Source organism: Xenopus tropicalis, chromosome 1 (assembly GCF_000004195.4).
Source record: "Xenopus tropicalis strain Nigerian chromosome 1, UCB_Xtro_10.0, whole genome shotgun sequence".
Lineage (NCBI taxonomy): Eukaryota > Metazoa > Chordata > Amphibia > Anura > Pipidae > Xenopus > Xenopus tropicalis.
Genome location: NC_030677.2, coordinates 167198668 through 167218256, shown reverse-complemented (window position 1 = coordinate 167218256; position 19589 = coordinate 167198668). Strand labels below are relative to the sequence as shown.

The window sequence follows — 19589 nt, the reverse complement described above, 5'->3', positions numbered from 1 at the left end:
TATGATTCTTAGTACAGGTATAGGATCGCTTATCCAGATAGTTACGAATTACGGAAAGGCCATCTCCCATAGACTCCATTATAAGCAAATAATTCAAATTTTTAAAAATGATTTCCTTTTTCTCTGTAATAATAAAACAGTACCTTGTACATGATCCTAACTAAGATATAATTAATCCTTATTGGAAGCAAAACAAGTCTATTTGGTTTATTCAATGTTTAAATGATTTTTAGCAGACTAAAGTTATGGAGATCCAAATTATGGAAAGATCCCTTATCTGGAAAACCCTAGATCCCAAGCATTCTGAATAACAGGTCCCATACCTGTACAGTACTTTCAGGAACAACACTGAAAGTAATAAGAAATACTCTGCCCAATGCAGTGTCAGATGGCCAGGGCTTGGGAGCAAAGTGATCACTTGAATAGCCATAGGGTAGAATGCATAAAAATGAACAACAAACTAAACTTAAGTTAAAAAAACCTGGAAACACAGGCCTGAAAGAACCCCATAAATTGCAGATTTATGTCATCAGGGGGCTTTATTAGTAAAGGCAGCAGTCCGCTTCTTGTTACCTTGTTCCTCACACAGTCCATGATCAGCTGGGCCAAAAATTGGATACTACAGCAAAAAAGATAGCGCCTTTTTGTATGAAAGAATTCACACTAAACATGTTGCTTGTGTAGAAGGCAGGTCGGCTGGTAGGGACTAGATTGATCTCTACTGCTGTTGCAGGGCAGTAAAGAACTAAAATAGCACCCTGGAGACCAAATTGTCATGGAACACTTGCCTGTCTTTGCCAAGCAATGAATTTCATTTTCTTTGGATTCCTATGTCAGCCAAGCAGTCTGGGAGCTGTAGTTCATAGGACCAATATTTTTATATGCTGCAGTAGTGGTTATCCTGGTTATCAGATTAAAAAGCTAGGGCTATGAGAGGACATGCTTGCGTTAACCCATTAAAGGAAAACTATACCCTCAAACAATGTAGATCTCTATAAACATATATTGTATAAAATAGCTCATACGTAAAACCCTGCTTCATCTAGAAAAAAAACATTTTCATAAAAATATACTTTTTTAGTAATATGTGCCATTGGGTACTCCTCAATAGAAAACTGTGGTGCACACAAACAAACAAGGGGACACATGCTAGCTCACATCAGTAGTGATGAGCAAAATTTTTTGCCAGGCATGTATTTGCCCCAAAATTCCGCATTTCCCCATTGGCGGATAATTTTGCAACAATTCGGCGCGAAAAAAATTCACGAAGTTAGGAAAAAGTCGCGGTCGCACAAAAAAAAAAAAAGCCACGGTCGTGTCAGAAAAGTTGCAGTCTCGTCAAAAAAGTGCCATGTTTACATTTTTTTGGGACAGATTTGCTCATCACTATCACTACACAACAGCCAATTAATGGGGTTGCCCACTTTTAAGTTAAATTTAGTAGTTAGAATGGCCATTTCTTATCAATTTTGGTTTGAAGGAGAAGTAAAGGTACAATCACTGGGGTGCCAAATGTTATGCACCCCCAGTGACTTTAATCTCTTACCTTGTACCCCGGGCTGGTGCCCCTGTGAGAAGAAAACCGCAGCAGCCCAGGGTACCTGCAGCGAGTGTTTCCTCTTCCTTCCTGAATCCCAGGGCTGGCGCATGCCCCATAGAGTGAAAAACGTATTGTTCTATTCAGGCCTTCTTCTGTTCTTTCATTCAGACCATTGCCTTGATGCTAGGGTAGCTTGGATCCTAGCAACCAGATAGCTGCTGAAATACCAAACTGGAAAGCTGCTGAACAAAAATCTGATAAATTCAATACCACAAATAATAAAAAATGAAGACCAGTTGCAAATTGCCTTGGAATAACACATATTAAAAGATGAACAACCCCCTTTATGGACAAAGTTCTGTCTTACTCCCACACTTCCTGTTACAGTTAGAGCTGCATTGTTTCCTGTCAGCTGATCTCTGAGGGAGCACACAGCCCATCACTAAATGGTGGCTCAAGGGAAAAGATGTAAAGGGGCAATATTTACTGATATGTGTATTTCAGTTTGGTGAGATTCTTTAATAAAATATAAACTTTCTGCTGGTTAAGTATTTATGGTGGGGGTATAATTTTCCTTTAATTTGACCCTGGTGCCACAGACCCTTCATGGGAATACTGTCTGTATTCCAACGTACATTACTGTCTAAGGAATGTCGAAGCAACTGAAAAGAATTCCATGAGTGCCGGTGACAAGAGAAGAGTGCAGCCCCATTCATTCTTTCTAGAGGGAAGGAGCTGAGCATGGGACATTATATTGTTCATAGAGGATTGGACAAGGGAGGGGATATACACAATGAAGGCACATGGGCTGCTCTCACTGCCTGTGCTCCCTCCCCTGCCTGCCTGTTAGACAGTGGAGCTCAGACGCTGCTTACAAGCCAAGGGACTGATGCATGTAAGTGCTGGCAGTGCATATAGGAAGCCCCCTCCTTACTGACTTTATGTTTCTATGGAGATGAAAATGCTGAAGGAGAAGGGGGGGTAAAGTAAAGGGGAAGAGTTGTGTGCTGAAAAGATAAAGTAGGAGGAGAGAATGCTTGGAAACTCTTGGACTCCTTTCCTGCTATCCGAGGGCTGTACTGCTGCCAGAGAGTCTGTGCTAGCTGATCCTTCCACTGCGGGACTTGGCTGGGCTGAGGTGATGGAGGACAGTGGCAGAGGTGGCATGAGTAAGGCACAGGGTTTGTTGGAGCTGCTGTTAGGTTGATGGGAGCAGAGGGAGAAGGTGGAGCAGGAGGAGGAGGAGAAGCAGCTGCAGCCTGCTGTATGGAGCAGGGAAGGCGGAGAGATGCAAGGGAGGTGCAATGAGCAGTGACAAGCTGGCAGCTCAGACACTGCTGTACTGTAAAGGCTGCTCCAAGCTCCCTCTGTCCGGCAACTTTTACTCCTAACAAAGCCTGAGACGCCGGCGTGTAGGGCTGCAAGTAGTGCCAAAGCATCAGCCTAGGGAAGGCACTGGGGATAGCCACACATTTGTCTCTTTGCCATAAGCATCATCATTAGCCTTTCTAGTCGTTAGTGGAGGATGTGCTAGAGGTCTGTGTGCATCTATAATACCTTCACACTGTTTAAATCGCTCTTCAAGTGGATGTGAAGAATGGCTGTGAGGTCTAGGAGACAGTGGATGAGTGTGATAGTGGGTTTGATCCTGGGATTTACAGCGGCTTCCTGGCTGATTGCCCCAAAAGTAGCAGAGATGAGTGAGAAGAAAAGAAGATCCAATGTATGTGCCTATTATAGAGGGGCTGGGGAGCGGGCTCAGGGTCTTACTGGGGGCTTGGCTAACCCTGCAAGGGGCGACCTCTGGCATGGTAAGGTTATGGTGGCTAACAGCAGCCCAGCTCCAGGACTGGAAGAAGAGCAAGAGTCACTGAAGAAGAAGGAGAGTGGGGAAAGCAACAACACTAGCAGTCTCCGGGGTAACCACAGTGGTAGTGGGGGCTGGGGTCCCCCAAAAGATACCCCAAGTAATTTCCTCTATGTTGGAGTCATGACAGCTAAGAAGTATCTGGATACACGCGCTGTGGCTGCCTACCGGACTTGGGCTCCTTACATTCCAGGCAAGGTAGAATTCTTTTCCAGCCAGGGCTCTGAAGAGGTGCTACTGCCTGAGCCGGTACCAGTCATATCCCTTCCTGGGGTCGATGACTCCTACCCTCCCCAAAAGAAATCTTTTATGATGATCAAGTATATGCACGACAATTATCTGGACAAGTATGAGTGGTTCATGAGGGCTGATGACGATGTGTACATCAAAGGCAAGTAAAGATGCTAACATGATAGCCAGCATGACTCAAAGTTTAACCATGCATGTACAGGAGAGCACTAACTATTGTCTATAGGCAGAGATACAATAAAAGGCAGTCTTGCGTCAGCTGTGAATGTCATTTGCTTTGCTCTTGGGATTGAATGACACTACCCCAGAAGATGAATGAATTCAGCAAATGAAGAAGTCAAGCTTAGTTCCAGAATGAGTTTAGTGACTCGTCTTTTCTCAGCTATAAGTGGTGCCTGACAGAATGACATGCTTGTAAACCAATTAGAAATCAGTCCTCTCTACCCTTTATATGATAAGAGACTGTCATATTTGGTTAACTGAATTGCTTCACTGTCACACTATTAATGCTGGCAAAGCCCATAATAGTCTCTGTTCCTATTTATACTGACACAGTCATGTTATTATGCCACACTCCAGTAGCATAATAGTACATTGTATTTTTATATTTCTTTTTAATTAGATGTCTGCAAGTAATTTTGCAAATGAACTACCCACACAAAAGTGCAGTATTTCAGCCAGTAACAAAAATAGCATTGTAAGCAAAGTAACATATAGACCTGTATGAATTCAGCATACTTAAATGGTGACGTTCAGGACATTCCCTTAATCAGTGGAAAGTATTATTGTTGCCTGGCTGTCTGAGGTCACTCAAAGAAGCATTCTGTGCTATACATGGAATTTCATTATATCATGGATGCAAAAAAAATCTAACTACAGACAAACAGAACTTTTCATCATAAGCTTCACCTAAAACTCTGGGATGCAGAAGGTCCCGCCAAACTTTTACTCTTAAAATCAGTTTTGTTTCCCAAATGCTTTTGCTTTCGAGCAAAGGGAGGCAATGAGCTGAGTCCCAGTTCGGGAAATTTAGTTTGAGACCCCTGTTTCCTATTTTACAAAAATTATTTTATTCTTCATTAACTTTATATTATATTATAGGTGACAAAATTGTTTTGGTCACAAAACATAGTTTAAAAAAAAAACAGTTTTATGCCATACAGTTTGCACCAGTGCAAATTATAAAAGGCACCAATGCATAGTATATATCCATAAGTGCTAATGTTGGAAAAGGAAAATTGTTTGAACAAAGGAAAATGTTTCTACTGCGCATATTTATTTCTATTCATTGACTTTTTTTAGATTCCTACATTAGAGTTGTGCTTGTGTAACTTTTGCCATTGCGAAACATATGTTGTATTTATAATTTAATACATGTATTTGTATTTAGATTATGAAGAGGTAATTGCCCTACTTAATATATATATATATATATATATATATATATATATATATATATATATATAGAAAGAAACAAAAAGGTCCAGACTCGGGACAGGACCTTTTTCTTTCTTTCTATATGTATTGTCCGAGAGTTTGGACTAGGTCTTCGGACTGGTACGTTAGCTCCACTTAAGTTTGTACAATTATATATATATATATAGGATAAAGGTCTTAGGTGGAGACCGAAACGTTGGCCTGTTTTATCAGTAGAATTCAATAAAAGTAATGTTTTATCTCTAAAAGATCCTGGTGTGCACCTTATATTTTTGGATTTTTGGATAATCGTATACATGGAGGTATCACCCAGGTAATTTGAATTGCAAGTTTGGTGTGCTGAAAGTGTTTTGGACTGTATATATATTATATGAAAAAAGAATATATCCTTGTTGCATTGAGAGCTATTTTGACATGTTTAATAGTTCTGTTTATGGAGCATTACATATATTGAATGAAGCCACCCTGTATTGAATGGCAGGATGCCCAGAAATGCACCTTAACAAAACCCAAATGAACTGTGGGATGGAAGTCAATTTGTTGGAACCCTGGGCCAGCACTTCTTTTCTCTAAAAAACACAGAACCATAGGTTACTTCCCATTAAAGCACTGTGCCTTCATCCTCTTTGAGTGTGGTACAAGGAATAATAAAAAGAACCCAAGGATATTGGGTTTTTTAGCACTTTACAGGTTTTTTATAGCAATCAAAGTGGCCACATCAGAGCTGATCACTTAACCTATAAGCCAACAGGAGACAGTAAGTGGGTCCCAGGCTAGCAATCAGAATTACTAGGAGATGTCTAGCATGTTAATATACCCACAGTGAATTTGATTTTCATTGTCTTTTAAAACCATTTAGGCTCCATACAGTTGTAGCTCAACACAGAGCATATCCTTAATTAAGACTTTTCACTTCTAGGAATAACTTATACTTTATTCAAAATATTTAAAGTATATATTTTCCCTCACATATAGGATGATCTTGAATTGTTAAATGTTAAAGTCAAGGCCCACATCCACCCATTGTGTCATTCATACATGTACATAATATGGTGTCTGACACAATAATATACTTTTCAAAGTATAGATTGATTAGGATTTCATCAAATCAAAGATTAAAACAGGGGAATAAAGTGATGATAATCTACTGGGGAGTAAAATTGAGTGTTTTACAAGTAATAATGTAAAACAGAGCAGCGGGGAATACTTACGTTTTCTAAATCAATACTCTGCTTTTCAGTTTGTGCCCCAAGGGGCTCAGCCATGGGTTGAATAGTGCCTGCTAATCCACAAGCATCTCTTATATAATGCCAGCTTCACTTTTGTTTTGCAGGTGAAACCTTTGAATTGGCTGCAGGATAGGCCCTTTAAATATATTCTAGAAAACATATAAGTAACGTATAAGTAAAAATGTAAAATAATAGGGCTTATTTGTGAACCTGAAAGCAGTATGCAAAGTGCCAAAAAAGGGCTCCCAAAAAAGGGCTCAGTTGTACCTTACATACTGCATTCAGGTGTGTCCAAATATCTTCAGGCTTCTGGTTACTGTTTTGGAGCACAGAGACCTGCAGAATACAGAATCCCTTGGACCGATTCGTCAGCTAATCGGCCCGTGTATGGGCACTCCCGACGGGCCTGTCCAACCGATATCTGGCCTGAAATCGCCCAGCTCTCGATCGGGCAGGTTAGAAAATCTAGTCGGATCGGGGACTGCATCGGCTTGTTGATGCGGTCCCCGGACCGACTTTGCCTATGCCCTTCATTATAATTCGATTGTTTGGCCCCAGGGCTAAACAATTGAATTACCCTGGATTCTCCCGATATCGCCCACCCGTAGGTGGGGGATATCGGGAGAAGATCCGATTGCTTGGCGACATCGCCAAGTGAGCGGATCTGCCAGTGTATGGGGACCTTAAGGTACCTAACAAGTCACTGTTTTGGGGGTGCATTTAAAGCAGGGAAACCTTTCCAACAATTTGCTTTTTTCTTTACTCCATTTTTGTCTCTAACTAAATGGCACAAAACACATTCATTTGGCATTCGTCTCTCATATTGTTTCTTAATAAAGATATTTATTTACATTTGTCTGCAATTGCAGTTCTCCCTTTAAAATTGTTGGGCCCTAGGATGCGCTGACAGTAGTTTACTTTCCAACTATCCTGGTTATATCAAATAGCACAATGACTGCAGCTTTCAATGTACTTGTTATATTAGCATTACAGTGGCATTTGCCTGTGAAATATCATGCCTAAGGTGACCAGTCTGTGCATCTCATTAGCAGTAAGCTGTGACAGGCATGCATGAGGTACCAAAATGCCCTTTGCACATTACTGTGTTTACATTTTGAGCAGTGGTAAACATAGCCGGTGCTGCAATTTCTGCATATGTGAAGAGTTTGGGCAACAAAAATCCCTGACTTTAGAAGCTTGCAGTTAGCTGTGGTATTGAATATATAATGCATAATCTGCCATATTAGAAGTTACATTTTTATGTCCTTGTCTGCGCTGCCTCAACTAAGCTTTCTTATCTCTTCCACTTCATCAGACACAAAACTCTTCAGACAGCAGAACATCAAATGTAAGTGAATCTGTCAGGCATAATTGATTCTACAAAGTGACTTGCTTTGGTTCAGAGTATATACCTAGAATTCCTGCCATAAAGCAACACAGGACAGCAGTTTATTTGACAGAATATAAAGGGTCACATGCAGTGTTGCTCCTGCTATGAGAACCCACCTGGGGAGGTGGTCATAGGTAGCAATGGAGAAAAAAAAAACATTGCTCCCAGTGAGTTTATTAGCCAACAATTGTCTCTTCTTAAACAAAGAGAACAATTTGTCTCTCTGTACTAGCAATGCACCCCACTTGGCCCAGCTTGAGGCAAGGAAATGGGGTCATCTGCAGTAGTACTCTGTGCTATTTTAAAAATATAACACTTAACACTGATTTGGTACTGATTTGTATATTTTACTGAGCGTTACCCATAGTTGGCTGAGCACAGTATAGTTGGCTAAGCACCATTGAAATGGTTGTTCACACCAACAAAATATATTCTCTCTCTCTATATATATATATTCAAATAGTTATTCTTTATTGACACATATTTCCTTTGACAAATGTGTCAAATGATCAAAAATGCTGCTGAAAAATCATCAGGATCTGTCCCACTGTTTTAGTGTGGGGGCATTATGTGTTTAAGAGATTCTCTTCTGCTTGGAGTGGAACTACCTCTAGCAGCACAGATTACATAGAACGTTTGCAGAGTTACCCACACCAATAAAGCAATAGAGATGCATTTCTTCTAGAGACTATAAATTATTGATGGGACACCATTCATGACAGAAGGAATAATACAGCTTTGTGTATGTACAAAATCAAATATCCATTGAAGGATGGTTCTGTAAGCATACTAAGTAGGGCCATTATACTTTTGTTTGTAGAAAGGAAAAGAATTAGAAGGGAAAAACTTGTTTATATCTGCCATATAAATATTTTACAAAATACTGCTAAAACAAAAGGGTCAGGGTTTTGAGATGCTATTTTCTTATAATGCTGAAATAAAGCAATAAAGTATCCCAGTAAGTGGCACAGGAGACAATGACAGGTGAGCAAATTAAAAACACTTTTCCTGCAAAACTTCTTTTGAACACTGTAGGGGTAATTTACGACCACAAATGTACTGTGCAGAGTGCAACTTATATTTTTACCCACAATGAAGCATTTTCCGCCCCACAATTTCAACGTAATTGCAGCCACAAGGAGGGTGCTTTGTTGCAAATTGGACACAATTGCACTGAAAATATTTGGTGTAAATGATGTTGTTTCTGGTGATTCTTTAGATGCAGGTTTGCTGCCTGAATTGATGCAGGCCACTGTGGGAAACCTTGATAAATGTTCAATCATGCAATGGCTGAGGCAAACTTTGTGCAACTGCGACTACATTTAGCTGTTAGCCTTCTGCTAATGTTAGTGGTGATATGAAAGGGGCATCAGCTTAATTACTGTGCCAACAAATGCTGTGCTGAACCCTTCAGTGCGAAAATATCTCTTTGCAGGGGATAGCTACATTAAACCTGGTCTTATAATACCCTGTAAGAGGAACTGAATATATATATATATATATCTCCTATTCAAATCAACATCTAACGTTTCGGCTGCATCCACAGCCTTTGAGAAAGGCTGTGGATGCAGCCGAAACATTAGATGTTGATTTGAATAAAACTTCTATATTTTCTTAAGACCTGTGAGTGCGGACTCTCTCTACAGCTATTCCATCTATTATTTTGGGACTGCACCCAGGCTCCCTTGGACCTACTTATACGTGAGTGCCTGTCTTCTTGCAATATATATATCTCCTAGATATTTTAAAAATGGTTACTGTGTATTTAAAATTGTATCTTTTATTTATTAGCAATAAACACTTTGTTTCTTAGATTTAATAATAATGGATCCCAATATTAAGACTGTAGTTTTCTCATTTTACATAGGCATTTCGCAAGTATATGTACCCACCGATTAAAGGTTTTTAGTCTTAGAGTCAAACATAAAACAACAAGATTAAGTATTCTTCTTTGTTTTATATTAGTCTTGTTTGTAGTGGAGCGTTGAGAAAACACTGCCTTGTGTATAGAAATGAATCTGTACAGACAGCTTATGGAGAATAATATCAGTAGCAGCCAGAGGGGTTTATGAGAGAATCTGGCACATGGGATGCTAGGCAATAGACCCTCAGTGGATGTGGAGAACAGATGATGAGTGGCATATTGCATGGTACTTTGCACAGTGATACGTTATACATGGTATAATTCCTATGCAGCCTCAAAATTCCCATGGGCGATTGTTGTTGGAGCAGAATATTTTGCCAATATCCAAGCGTGCATCTGTACTTGCAAAGGCTTTTACATGGTGCTGTATAATTTATAACAGTATGGACTGAATCTATAGGCCTAATGAATTTTTCGTATAACTTCGTAAACTGGGGCATTGCAACTGAAAAACTGTTTAAATCCTTATTAGAACTAGGTTTATTGGTCTTTCTTTAACATAAGGAATAGGCTTTCAATATATCATTTATAACATGGAAAACTAGACAAAATAGGTAGTAAAAATAGTCACATCTTTTTTTTATGCATTTTAATAGATGTTTATGGAAATTCTCATTAATCCTGTCCATTATATACAGTATCTAGCATACATAATTATAAAGCAAGTGGACTTTCTGAGTTTTCTTGAAAACGTTTCACCTCTCATCTAAGCGGCTTGTTCAGAGAGACTGCCACCAAACATTTAACTGTTTTTATATCTATCATAATATTGTCTTTGCATGCTATTTATAATTTAGCAATAAAAGTACTTGCTCAATTCTTTTGCATTACCTCTCTGATCCCCAATGTCCCATATTTGTCCAGCAGTAGGCTTTTAGCATTAGAAGCTATAACTGACAGGCTGAGAAGGGACAGTCAGGTTGGCAAAACAGTCAGGTTTAGGAACTTCAGGTAACAATTACTTACAAAAGCAGCCCTATCAGTGTAAAAAGATCAACATGACCTATCGGTAACTTTTAACATACATTCATATTTTGAAGAGTAGTGTTTTAGTGTCAGTATCACTTTAAAGTGATACTGACACTAGAAGAACATGGGGGATCAGATAGGTAATGTATAAGCACTGGGCAAATACTTTTAAGATAAATTATAAATAGCATGCAAAGACAAAGTTATGATAGATGTAAAAACAAATTAAGTTTCTGGTGTCAGTATCTCTTTAAATACAAAGACATCCAATCATAATGGTTCCATTGAATTATTCAGTAAGTGTGTTACCATGATTCTCATTGGCAGGTGTTAAGTATTTTTATCATCATAAGTTCTGGACTGAGCCTCCTAAGGCCCGCCAGAAAACTTGAGAACTGCGCTCACAATAATAAGATGTAGACAGGATGGCTTATCTACAAATGCAGCTGCAATAGCAATTAAATGCAATTATTACACATATCAATGCCATTTATTAAAGGTACTTGTACCTAAACACACTTCTCAGACTTGTGCATGTTTGCCTCAAGTAGAATTGTGCCAGCCCAGTCTGTCAAATGTGAAAACTAATGCAGGGGAAACATGGAGCTACCCCTACCCAAGGTAGGGTTTCCCACTGTAGGCAGTGTCATTAGGTGCAGCAAGCTTGTGCCTAAAGAAATCACATACAGACATAATTTTAATGCAAATCACTGGAAAAGTGCAGTCCCCACTGTGACAAATCTGAGAGCAAATGTGTCTTAGGGCTCTGGCACACGGGGAGATTAGTCGCCCGCGGCAAAACTCCCTGAGTTGCCTACCTCTGCCATCCCACCAGCGAACATGTAAGTCGCTGGCGGGATGGCAGACGCGACGGGGCGATTTCAGGAATTGCGCTGCCGCGTCTGCCATCCCGCCGGTGACTTACATGAACAGGGAGTTTTGCCGCGAGCGACTAATCTCCCCGTGTGCCAGAGCCCTTAGTTACAAACCACAAACAAGGACATTGAATGAGTATTAAAATTACACTGGCACTGTGGGGAAAAAAGCACATTATGGGTAAAAAAACATGTAAATGTGCTTTACAACTTGCACTTGCAGTTCTGGGTGCATATATACCTATGGTGAAATAGGAAAAGGCAGATAGAAATTGTCCAGAGTTGGGGCCCACCAATAGATCATCTGGTACTCTGGCAGGCCAGTCTGAACCTGATTATTATTGATAATAATTATCTCCACGCCAAAGGTAATCAGGTTTATCACCTAGGCAGCCATGTCGCACATTTAGAATATAAGAATATAACAGGTATTTTCTTTCAGTTCTTTTGATCTATTATTTGTTCCAGACAGAAAGGAACTTTCATTTCATGTCTAAGTTTTAAAAAATCTTTAGTTTAAAATGACTCATTGTTACATACATTTAAGCATACACTATTTTAAAGAGCTGCAAATTATTCTTTGTCTTTTCTGGAAATCTCCTTTGTATCATTTGCATCATTTGCATCAGTACACAAAAATACTTCCATTAATGAGTCAGATCCGGTGGGATAAAAGCAAAATAAGTGCTATGTTCTGTAAAATTCTCTCAAGCTTAAACCTTCTCCATCATCAAACCAGTTACTGAACAACCCCCTGAAATGCATGTAAGTGCTAAAGTGAGAACTCGAGTCAGACAAGCCTTTTACACTTAATTTAAACAATTTAGGATCAAAGCAAGCTTTAATCTTGGAGCCTTATCAGGATTAAATACCCTTTTATGTAAAACCACTGGCTACATATTCAAGGGTCATAACAGCCTTACAAACTACCACTTATCTGACAAGATGAGAGAAATGTTTGTGTACTAAAATCTCTTTTTTAAATCAGCGCCAGCAATTGTGAAAACCTTTATTCAATACAAAATATTTCCTTCATGTAGCCAGTGTCGTTATTGTGTTTGTCTAATTAATACAAATACTCTGTGTCCTTTAACAATAATTTACTAAATTATTTCCAAGAGTATTTACATAAATTAGGAACATGCCTATAATAGGATCTTTTCTCATCTGTTACCACATCATCTCTCTAATGAGCCCCAGAATTGTGATTGCCGTCTCTGATATACAGAGTCTCGCTATGGCTAAAGTAAAGTCAGAGCTACCAGCAAGTGTTGGAGATGTGCTATAACAAGTACGTTATACAGGAAACTTCTTACATCTAAGTGTTATTTGCCTTTAGTGATTCAGTTATGGGATGTCATGTATTCAAACAGAATGATGTCACATATGGAGTCAAAGCGGTATTCAATCTATTTTCAGGGCCAGGCAGAACAAGAGATCACAGTAGGTGGTTCATGGCCTTACGCACATCAGTATAGGGAGACTACATAAATACAATGCATGCAGTGTTTTACTTCATGTTGTACAATTAATGTTTATATACTGTTTCCAGTAGGGTTTCCTGCTTGGCTGGCTCCTATAGCAGCATTGCATAAATGCTTGTTCTTCTCTAGTTAAGGCCTGTGAATATTGCAGGGATGGGAATGGGATTTTATTTAGGTTAAAAACAAACACACAGTGTATGCGATGGAATTCTTGCATAAAGGTGCCCATACAGTCAGGGTGACTTCTCTGCTCAATAGATAACCCAACACAATGAAGACTTTGGGAGGGCAGAGACAGAAAATCAACTGTGAACAACATGCAGTCTCTAATCTAGAGCATACTACCTGCTTGTGTCAAGGGATCATTCTATCAAATAAGTGCTTTGCCTTGTCTGCATCTATATTTGGAGCCATTAAAGCACTTTGAATCACTAACTCCTGCTGTTTTGGTGTGCTACAGTCAATCTTGTTTTTGATCGATCAAAAAATGTACATGTTTATTCAAACCTGTTGATTTTAAGTTCCAAGTAACTAAAGCTAGCCATACACATAACATTTTTCTTTAATTAACAACCAGTTTAAAGTGTGATCCAACAAAACCATCAAATTATTGTACAGTTAGGGAGCACCAAATGATCGTACATCTAGCAATCTTCCATCGGTCAGAAAATTGATCGGGCAGATATAAAAATGTTCATCTTTTACAATGAAATTTGTCCTTGTCCAATTGTTTGTAGGACCAAGCAGGTAGCTACCACAGTTTTTTCTATCTTTAACTAGATGATATCGCTTGAAATGGAGAAATTGTACTTTTAAACAATCATAACCTTGATCCTATGTAACAAAAAGATATTTTAAAAATCTAGATGTGTATGGCCAGCTTTAAATTTATTCTCAATATGCTTTGAAGACAAAATACATAATTTATGAACACAAGTGCAGCATGCAATGTGCAATTTCAGATGCAAATCACCATGTTTTATCCATAATGCAGTATTCAGCATAGATGTGGCCACACTCAGGGTTGCTTCCTCAAAGCTGCACTTTCAGAGTGGGGCTTGAATCATTCCCAGTGCGCATTCAAGATGTTGTTTTCATCTGATCACTGGGCTCAAGAATGGTGTGCCCTATTGATGCATTCTGCTGCAGGGACCCTGAGGTAGAACCAAGGTGGTGGTAGCTCCAGCATTCCCCATTATCAATAGTTGCAGCTGTACATCATTTATTATAAGGATGGGTGCATTGGCGAACATGTTGAAGTGCAAGAGCATGTCTGAACACAAGTACCTTAATAATTTGCATCAATATGCACTCTCCATTGTGTCTGTTTTAGAGCACTTGCACTAGTGGAGACATTAAAACTGACCCCTAATATTTTATGATTTATTTTTGAACCTAAACCATTTATGTCCGTATATCAAATAAATGTATTCCAGTGCAATTTTTAATAAGATGTTTGCCCACCAAGTCTAAGAGGGGTTAAATCACTTATTATTTGTTTCTAGTAGCCACGAGAAGGTGCGGAAAGACATTCAAGCAATCAAACAAACATGTGAACTTGCTCCAGGCTTCAAAATATCTAAAGTATATTGTAGAGAGAAAAATGCATTAGAGAAATCAAAATGATATGCCAAATGCATCCATGAATTGATGTTGAAATGTCTCTTTTATAGCGTTATTTGAATTGCCGAGCATGTCTCACTTTGTAATCATTTTGGTAACAAACATGTCCAGTTTAATTCACTAGGCATCTGTTCAATTCTACACTAAGCAAATATTTCACTTTATATAGAAGTACTGACATATACTTAAAATATGTTGGCACCATTAAATTATATCCATGCACTTCTCATTATTGTGCGTATCATGGACTACTGCTATTTTCAAGAAATATACAGTTCATCCAAAAATGAAAGGAGGAATGGCCCAAAGACAAAATTAGAAATAACATTAAAAAAAAGTGATTATAATCACTAACCTGATACCCCAGGTCAGTGCTTCTGGTTGCTAAAAACTCCACTGGCCGGGGCCACTTTTGCCATCTTGTGCTTCTTCTTCCTCTCTTCCTGTCTGGCACATGTGCAGTACTTAGGAGCAAAAAGACAGCTTTATCACTCTACTGTACATACAGTATGCCAGCCCAGGGCCAATAAAGAAGAGGAAGAAGAGATCACTCTGGGGTGCTCCTATTGAAATACCCAGGGCTGGTGCAGTTTTCAGCAACCAGGAGCAGTGGCCCATGGTATCAGGTAAGCTATATAATTACTGGGTGGTGCCTAACACATTTCTAAAAGGATCTGTCAACAAGTTAATCTATTCTACTCAGACGTCTTATTGGGGGTTTGTAACATAGAAGCAGATAATAATGTATGTTGTCATTAACCCAAAGACAAGGGAACAAGGCATTCACAGCACTGTTGGAATAAAGAAATGAAATACTGACTGAAATACTGAAATACTAACGATTTGGATCACTCCTTATGTACATTTGTATTTCTCTGCATATTTCTTTAAGCACAGTAAAATATTTAGTACCTTTTTAGGTACAGTATTGTAATACCAGTATTATTAAACCTAACATTCATTATTTACTGATTCAAGAAATGCCCCCCACAACATTTACTATAGTATCAAAAAAGCCTGGAATGTTAAGGCTTTACAATAAAATTGTTTTCAAAAATCTGAAAATCCTTCTAGTTCTTTTAAATGTGTATTGCATTTTGCTAATTTTTCAGCAGTTTTGCTAATTTTTCGGTGAAGTGATACTGGACAGATTCACTCATCACTATTTGTCACTAGAATTTTCTAGATCTTGGTAAAGAAACTTGAAATGACTCCATAATGCTTGATAATTCTCAGTACAGTGGAGTGATAGATTTCAGTTTAAACAATTGATGATGTGCCTCTTGGTTTGATTAGACCTCAGCAGGTTTGAGCTCTGGAATTTTTAGTCGGAGAAACTGCAGTGAATAAAAAATAAATAAAAATTAACTGAAAACAAATTAATGTGAAAAAATGTTCATCTTGACCTTTCACAAATCTCTTGCTGAATGAGGCTAATGGGTAGCAGGTGATTAGAAAAAACGTGGAGTTTTATTTAATAAATAACATTATCCTTGAATTAATATATGGAAAAGGACTAACCACTTTTCATGTAATATTCATTCATTTATTCAGAAATGTACATGAGATTCTGACTCATATAATCATCTGTTATTATTCTGCGTATCGACCATTAATAAAATATTATTTTACTGTTTGTACACAGGTGAAAAACTAGAGGAATTCCTAAGATCGCTTAACAGCAGCAAGCCTCTGTACTTAGGACAAACTGGACTTGGTAATATAGAAGAACTTGGTAAACTTGGCCTTGAACCTGGAGAGAATTTCTGCATGGGAGGTCCAGGAATGATCTTCAGCAGAGAAGTATTAAGAAAGATGGTACCGCACATTGGTGAATGTCTGAGGGAAATGTATACAACACATGAGGACGTGGAAGTTGGCCGATGTGTCCGGCGATTTGGTGGAACTCAGTGTGTCTGGTCATATGAGGTAAGGGTAATTGTTGTCCACAGAAAGACATTATTAGTTTGGCATGGCTGCTTTGAGTGCAATTTGTTCTATTACAAGTTAAAAATTAATAATTGATTTTATTTAAGGGAACTATAGTTCCATGAATTATTAAGCTCTGAATCTGACAAATTTTGGAGATCTTATTACATTCACCCATAGCTTCTAATAAGTTATATATATATATATATAACTTATTTATCCAAAGGAACATTTATAGCTCAAATGATTATACAGGGCAATGTAATCAAAATGCAAAAAAAGCATGTTGTTGCGGGGGCACTGAGAACTTATTATTAAAAAGATGGATCATTTTTATTGTTTCTCACCTATGAAAGAGCCAGCACCAGAAAGATGAAAGACACATCTAGTGGCTTCAAAGCATTCTGTACTAAGCGAAGTATGGATTGTATGAATGGTATGCCACGGGATGGTTAATCTATTTCCAGCATCGACAATTGGTTGCTTTTATTGTTGCTGGTTCCTTTTATATCATGTCTCAGTGTCTCAATGTTTACTTAATGTAGTGGATGACCAAATGCTACTTTAAGGATGTGCAGGTAGGGAAACACAGCTCCAGCAAAGGGCAAACTCAAGTACTACTGCAACTGTGCAGTCGAGGTTCAAAAATAGAGGTACAGGTATAGGACCTGTTACCCAGAATGCTCGGGACCAAGGGTATTCCGGATAAGGGGTCTTTCCATAATTTGGATCTCCGTACCTTAAGTCTACTAAAAAATCAATAAAACATTAATTAAACCCAACAGGATTCTTTTGCATCCAATAAGGGGTAATTATATCTTAGTTGGGATCAAGTACAAGGTACTGTTTTATTAATACAGAGAAAAAGGAAATCAGTTTTAAAGTTTTCAATTATTTGATTGAAATGGAGTCTATGGGAGACATGCTTTCCGTAATTCGGAGCTTTCTGGATACCGGGTTTTCAGATAAGGGTCCCGTGTCCCGTGAATGGACACACTGCTAAATCTTTTATTTACTAAGTATTTTTATTCTAGTCCATTACAAAGCAGAACCACAAATTATCCCAAAATGCTCAAGATATATTGTACAAGTAGTTAGTATACTCAGAGCTGCCTTATCTCCAGTTATGTTATCTATTCCACCCTATTTATATGTATGCCACATATAGCTATAACTTCATACTATTGTAACCCTATTTTGGCTACGGTTGTACTTTTAACACGCAATCACCTGCGTGTGGCGCTACAGGAGCCCTGAGCCCCCGCTTATTATGGGGGACAGGTGTAATATAAATGAATGGCGTGCCTCCACCCAGGGTAGCTATAGGTAGAACTATATGTCTCCTCCCTGGGAAAACTCTATGAGGTCCTCCTTGGACCCGGACTCCCAGCAACTCCCGGTACCTTGCCCCTCCCTTGGGGTAGCTTGCTTACCAGGCAGTTGAGGATCCTCAGTATATGAACCACCAAGACACTGGTTAAAATGGTGAACCAGATGAACTTGTTTATTGATGCAGGCAGAACACTTCAGAGGATGTCACACAGACGGCTCAAGTCACACACTCTCTCTTTGGGCTACCCCCGGTACTCCCGCCGGATGCTTCCACCTAGGAACTCACCCCGGTCCACGCGTAGGGCCCCTTCACTGGGAACACTCCCAGGTGCTGACTTGGCTCCTCTTACTACACACTACAGGCCCTTAACTCCAGCCATGAGTGCTGGGGGGTCTTAACCCCTCTCTCTCCTGTCGGGGCTATCACTGCCCGTTCTCTCTAGCCTGCCTGTCACTCCTAGAGTGACCTGTTACAGTACCTCCTGTACTAGAACACAAGCCTGTTATACGCTTCTTTACAAGAAGCAGTCCCAGGACGAAGACCTGCTGAAACTGGGAGTCATTCCCTTTTATACTTTTAGCACAGCGACATCTAGTGGTTACTGTTAACTTGCAGGGAAACTCCCTTTTCACACATAAACACCTAGGACCACCTTTAGGTGTCCAAATCTCATAAGGCCACCCTCATGGTGCCTGTCTAAAGGGGAACTAATCCTGAAGGGGCCCAATTCTTTGGGGTCCCTACATTCTCCCCCGGCTGAAACTCTGTCACCTCCTGGCTGACATCTCATACACACTCAAATACTTTACACAGTACTTTTACATCACGCTTCAACAGCCTCTCCTGAGGTCTGTCAAGGATACAATGGGTTACCTGGAAAAAATGTTAAACACAATAAACATTTCCCTTCAACCCCTTCAATCTTTGTGTAAGTCCCACACAAGAAAAATTTGAAAGGACACTTGTTGCCCTTAACCAAATTTAAAACTTATTGAACTGGAAAATCAAAGTCTCCACCTCTCCTTAAGGGAGTCCATGTCCCAAGGTAATCGGTACCCTGGGATACCTCCAACCAACGGGTTGGGCACTCTGGTCAGTCCACACTCCGACTGACGAACCCTCCTGGGTCTCCTTGCGGCCGGGCATCCTCCTCTGGCCAACACAGGATCTCCCTGCTCTCTGATGCAGCCGTCATCTTTGCTGGCAAAAGCTACCAGTAACTGTGCACACGCTTTCTCTCGCGCTGACTCACTCTGCTCCAAAATGGCCGCTGCGACGTCACTCCTTAAGTCACGCCCAGGTCTCTTGGCGCACTTTCTCACTGATCCAGTCGGTCGCCCCACGCAATTGGCGGCACCGAAACAAACGCTGGTTACACCCCTCTCTCTCACGCTTCCTCTCGCGTGCCTTCCCGGTCCCTTTGGCGCCAACAGCCCTGCAACCCAATTGGCTAGGAGCCTTTCCTCACTCCTCTCATGCCAAAATCCCTCTTGGATGTGGATCAGGGTGGCCCAAACTTTAACACGGATGGAAGGAAGGGTGTAGCACTCACACAAGGCCTCAGTTCCCTTAGGGCCCTTTCTGCTTAATGATTCCTGCTCTCATCTCAGCAGTGCCTCCAAATGTAACCCTATTTTGGCTACGGTTGTACTTTTAACACGCAATCACCTGCGTGTGGCGCTACAGGAGCCCTGAGCCCCCGCTTATTATGGGGGACAGGTGTAATATAAATGAATGGCG

At 39.8% G+C, this 19589-nt stretch overlaps 1 protein-coding gene across 1 annotated transcript in view; it reads left to right on the top strand.

Annotated features, from left to right (window-relative positions):
* Positions 1 to 2340: 2340 nt before the first annotated feature.
* chsy3 (chondroitin sulfate synthase 3) overlaps positions 2341 to 19589 on the top strand; it is a 173868-nt gene continuing 156619 nt past the window's right edge. Inside the window, exons 1-2 of the mRNA XM_031892940.1 lie at positions 2341 to 3798; positions 16233 to 16516. Coding sequence (XP_031748800.1) covers positions 3138 to 3798; positions 16233 to 16516 — 945 coding nt within the window. The 5' untranslated portion in view covers positions 2341 to 3137. The remainder of the gene's footprint in view (positions 3799 to 16232; positions 16517 to 19589) is intronic.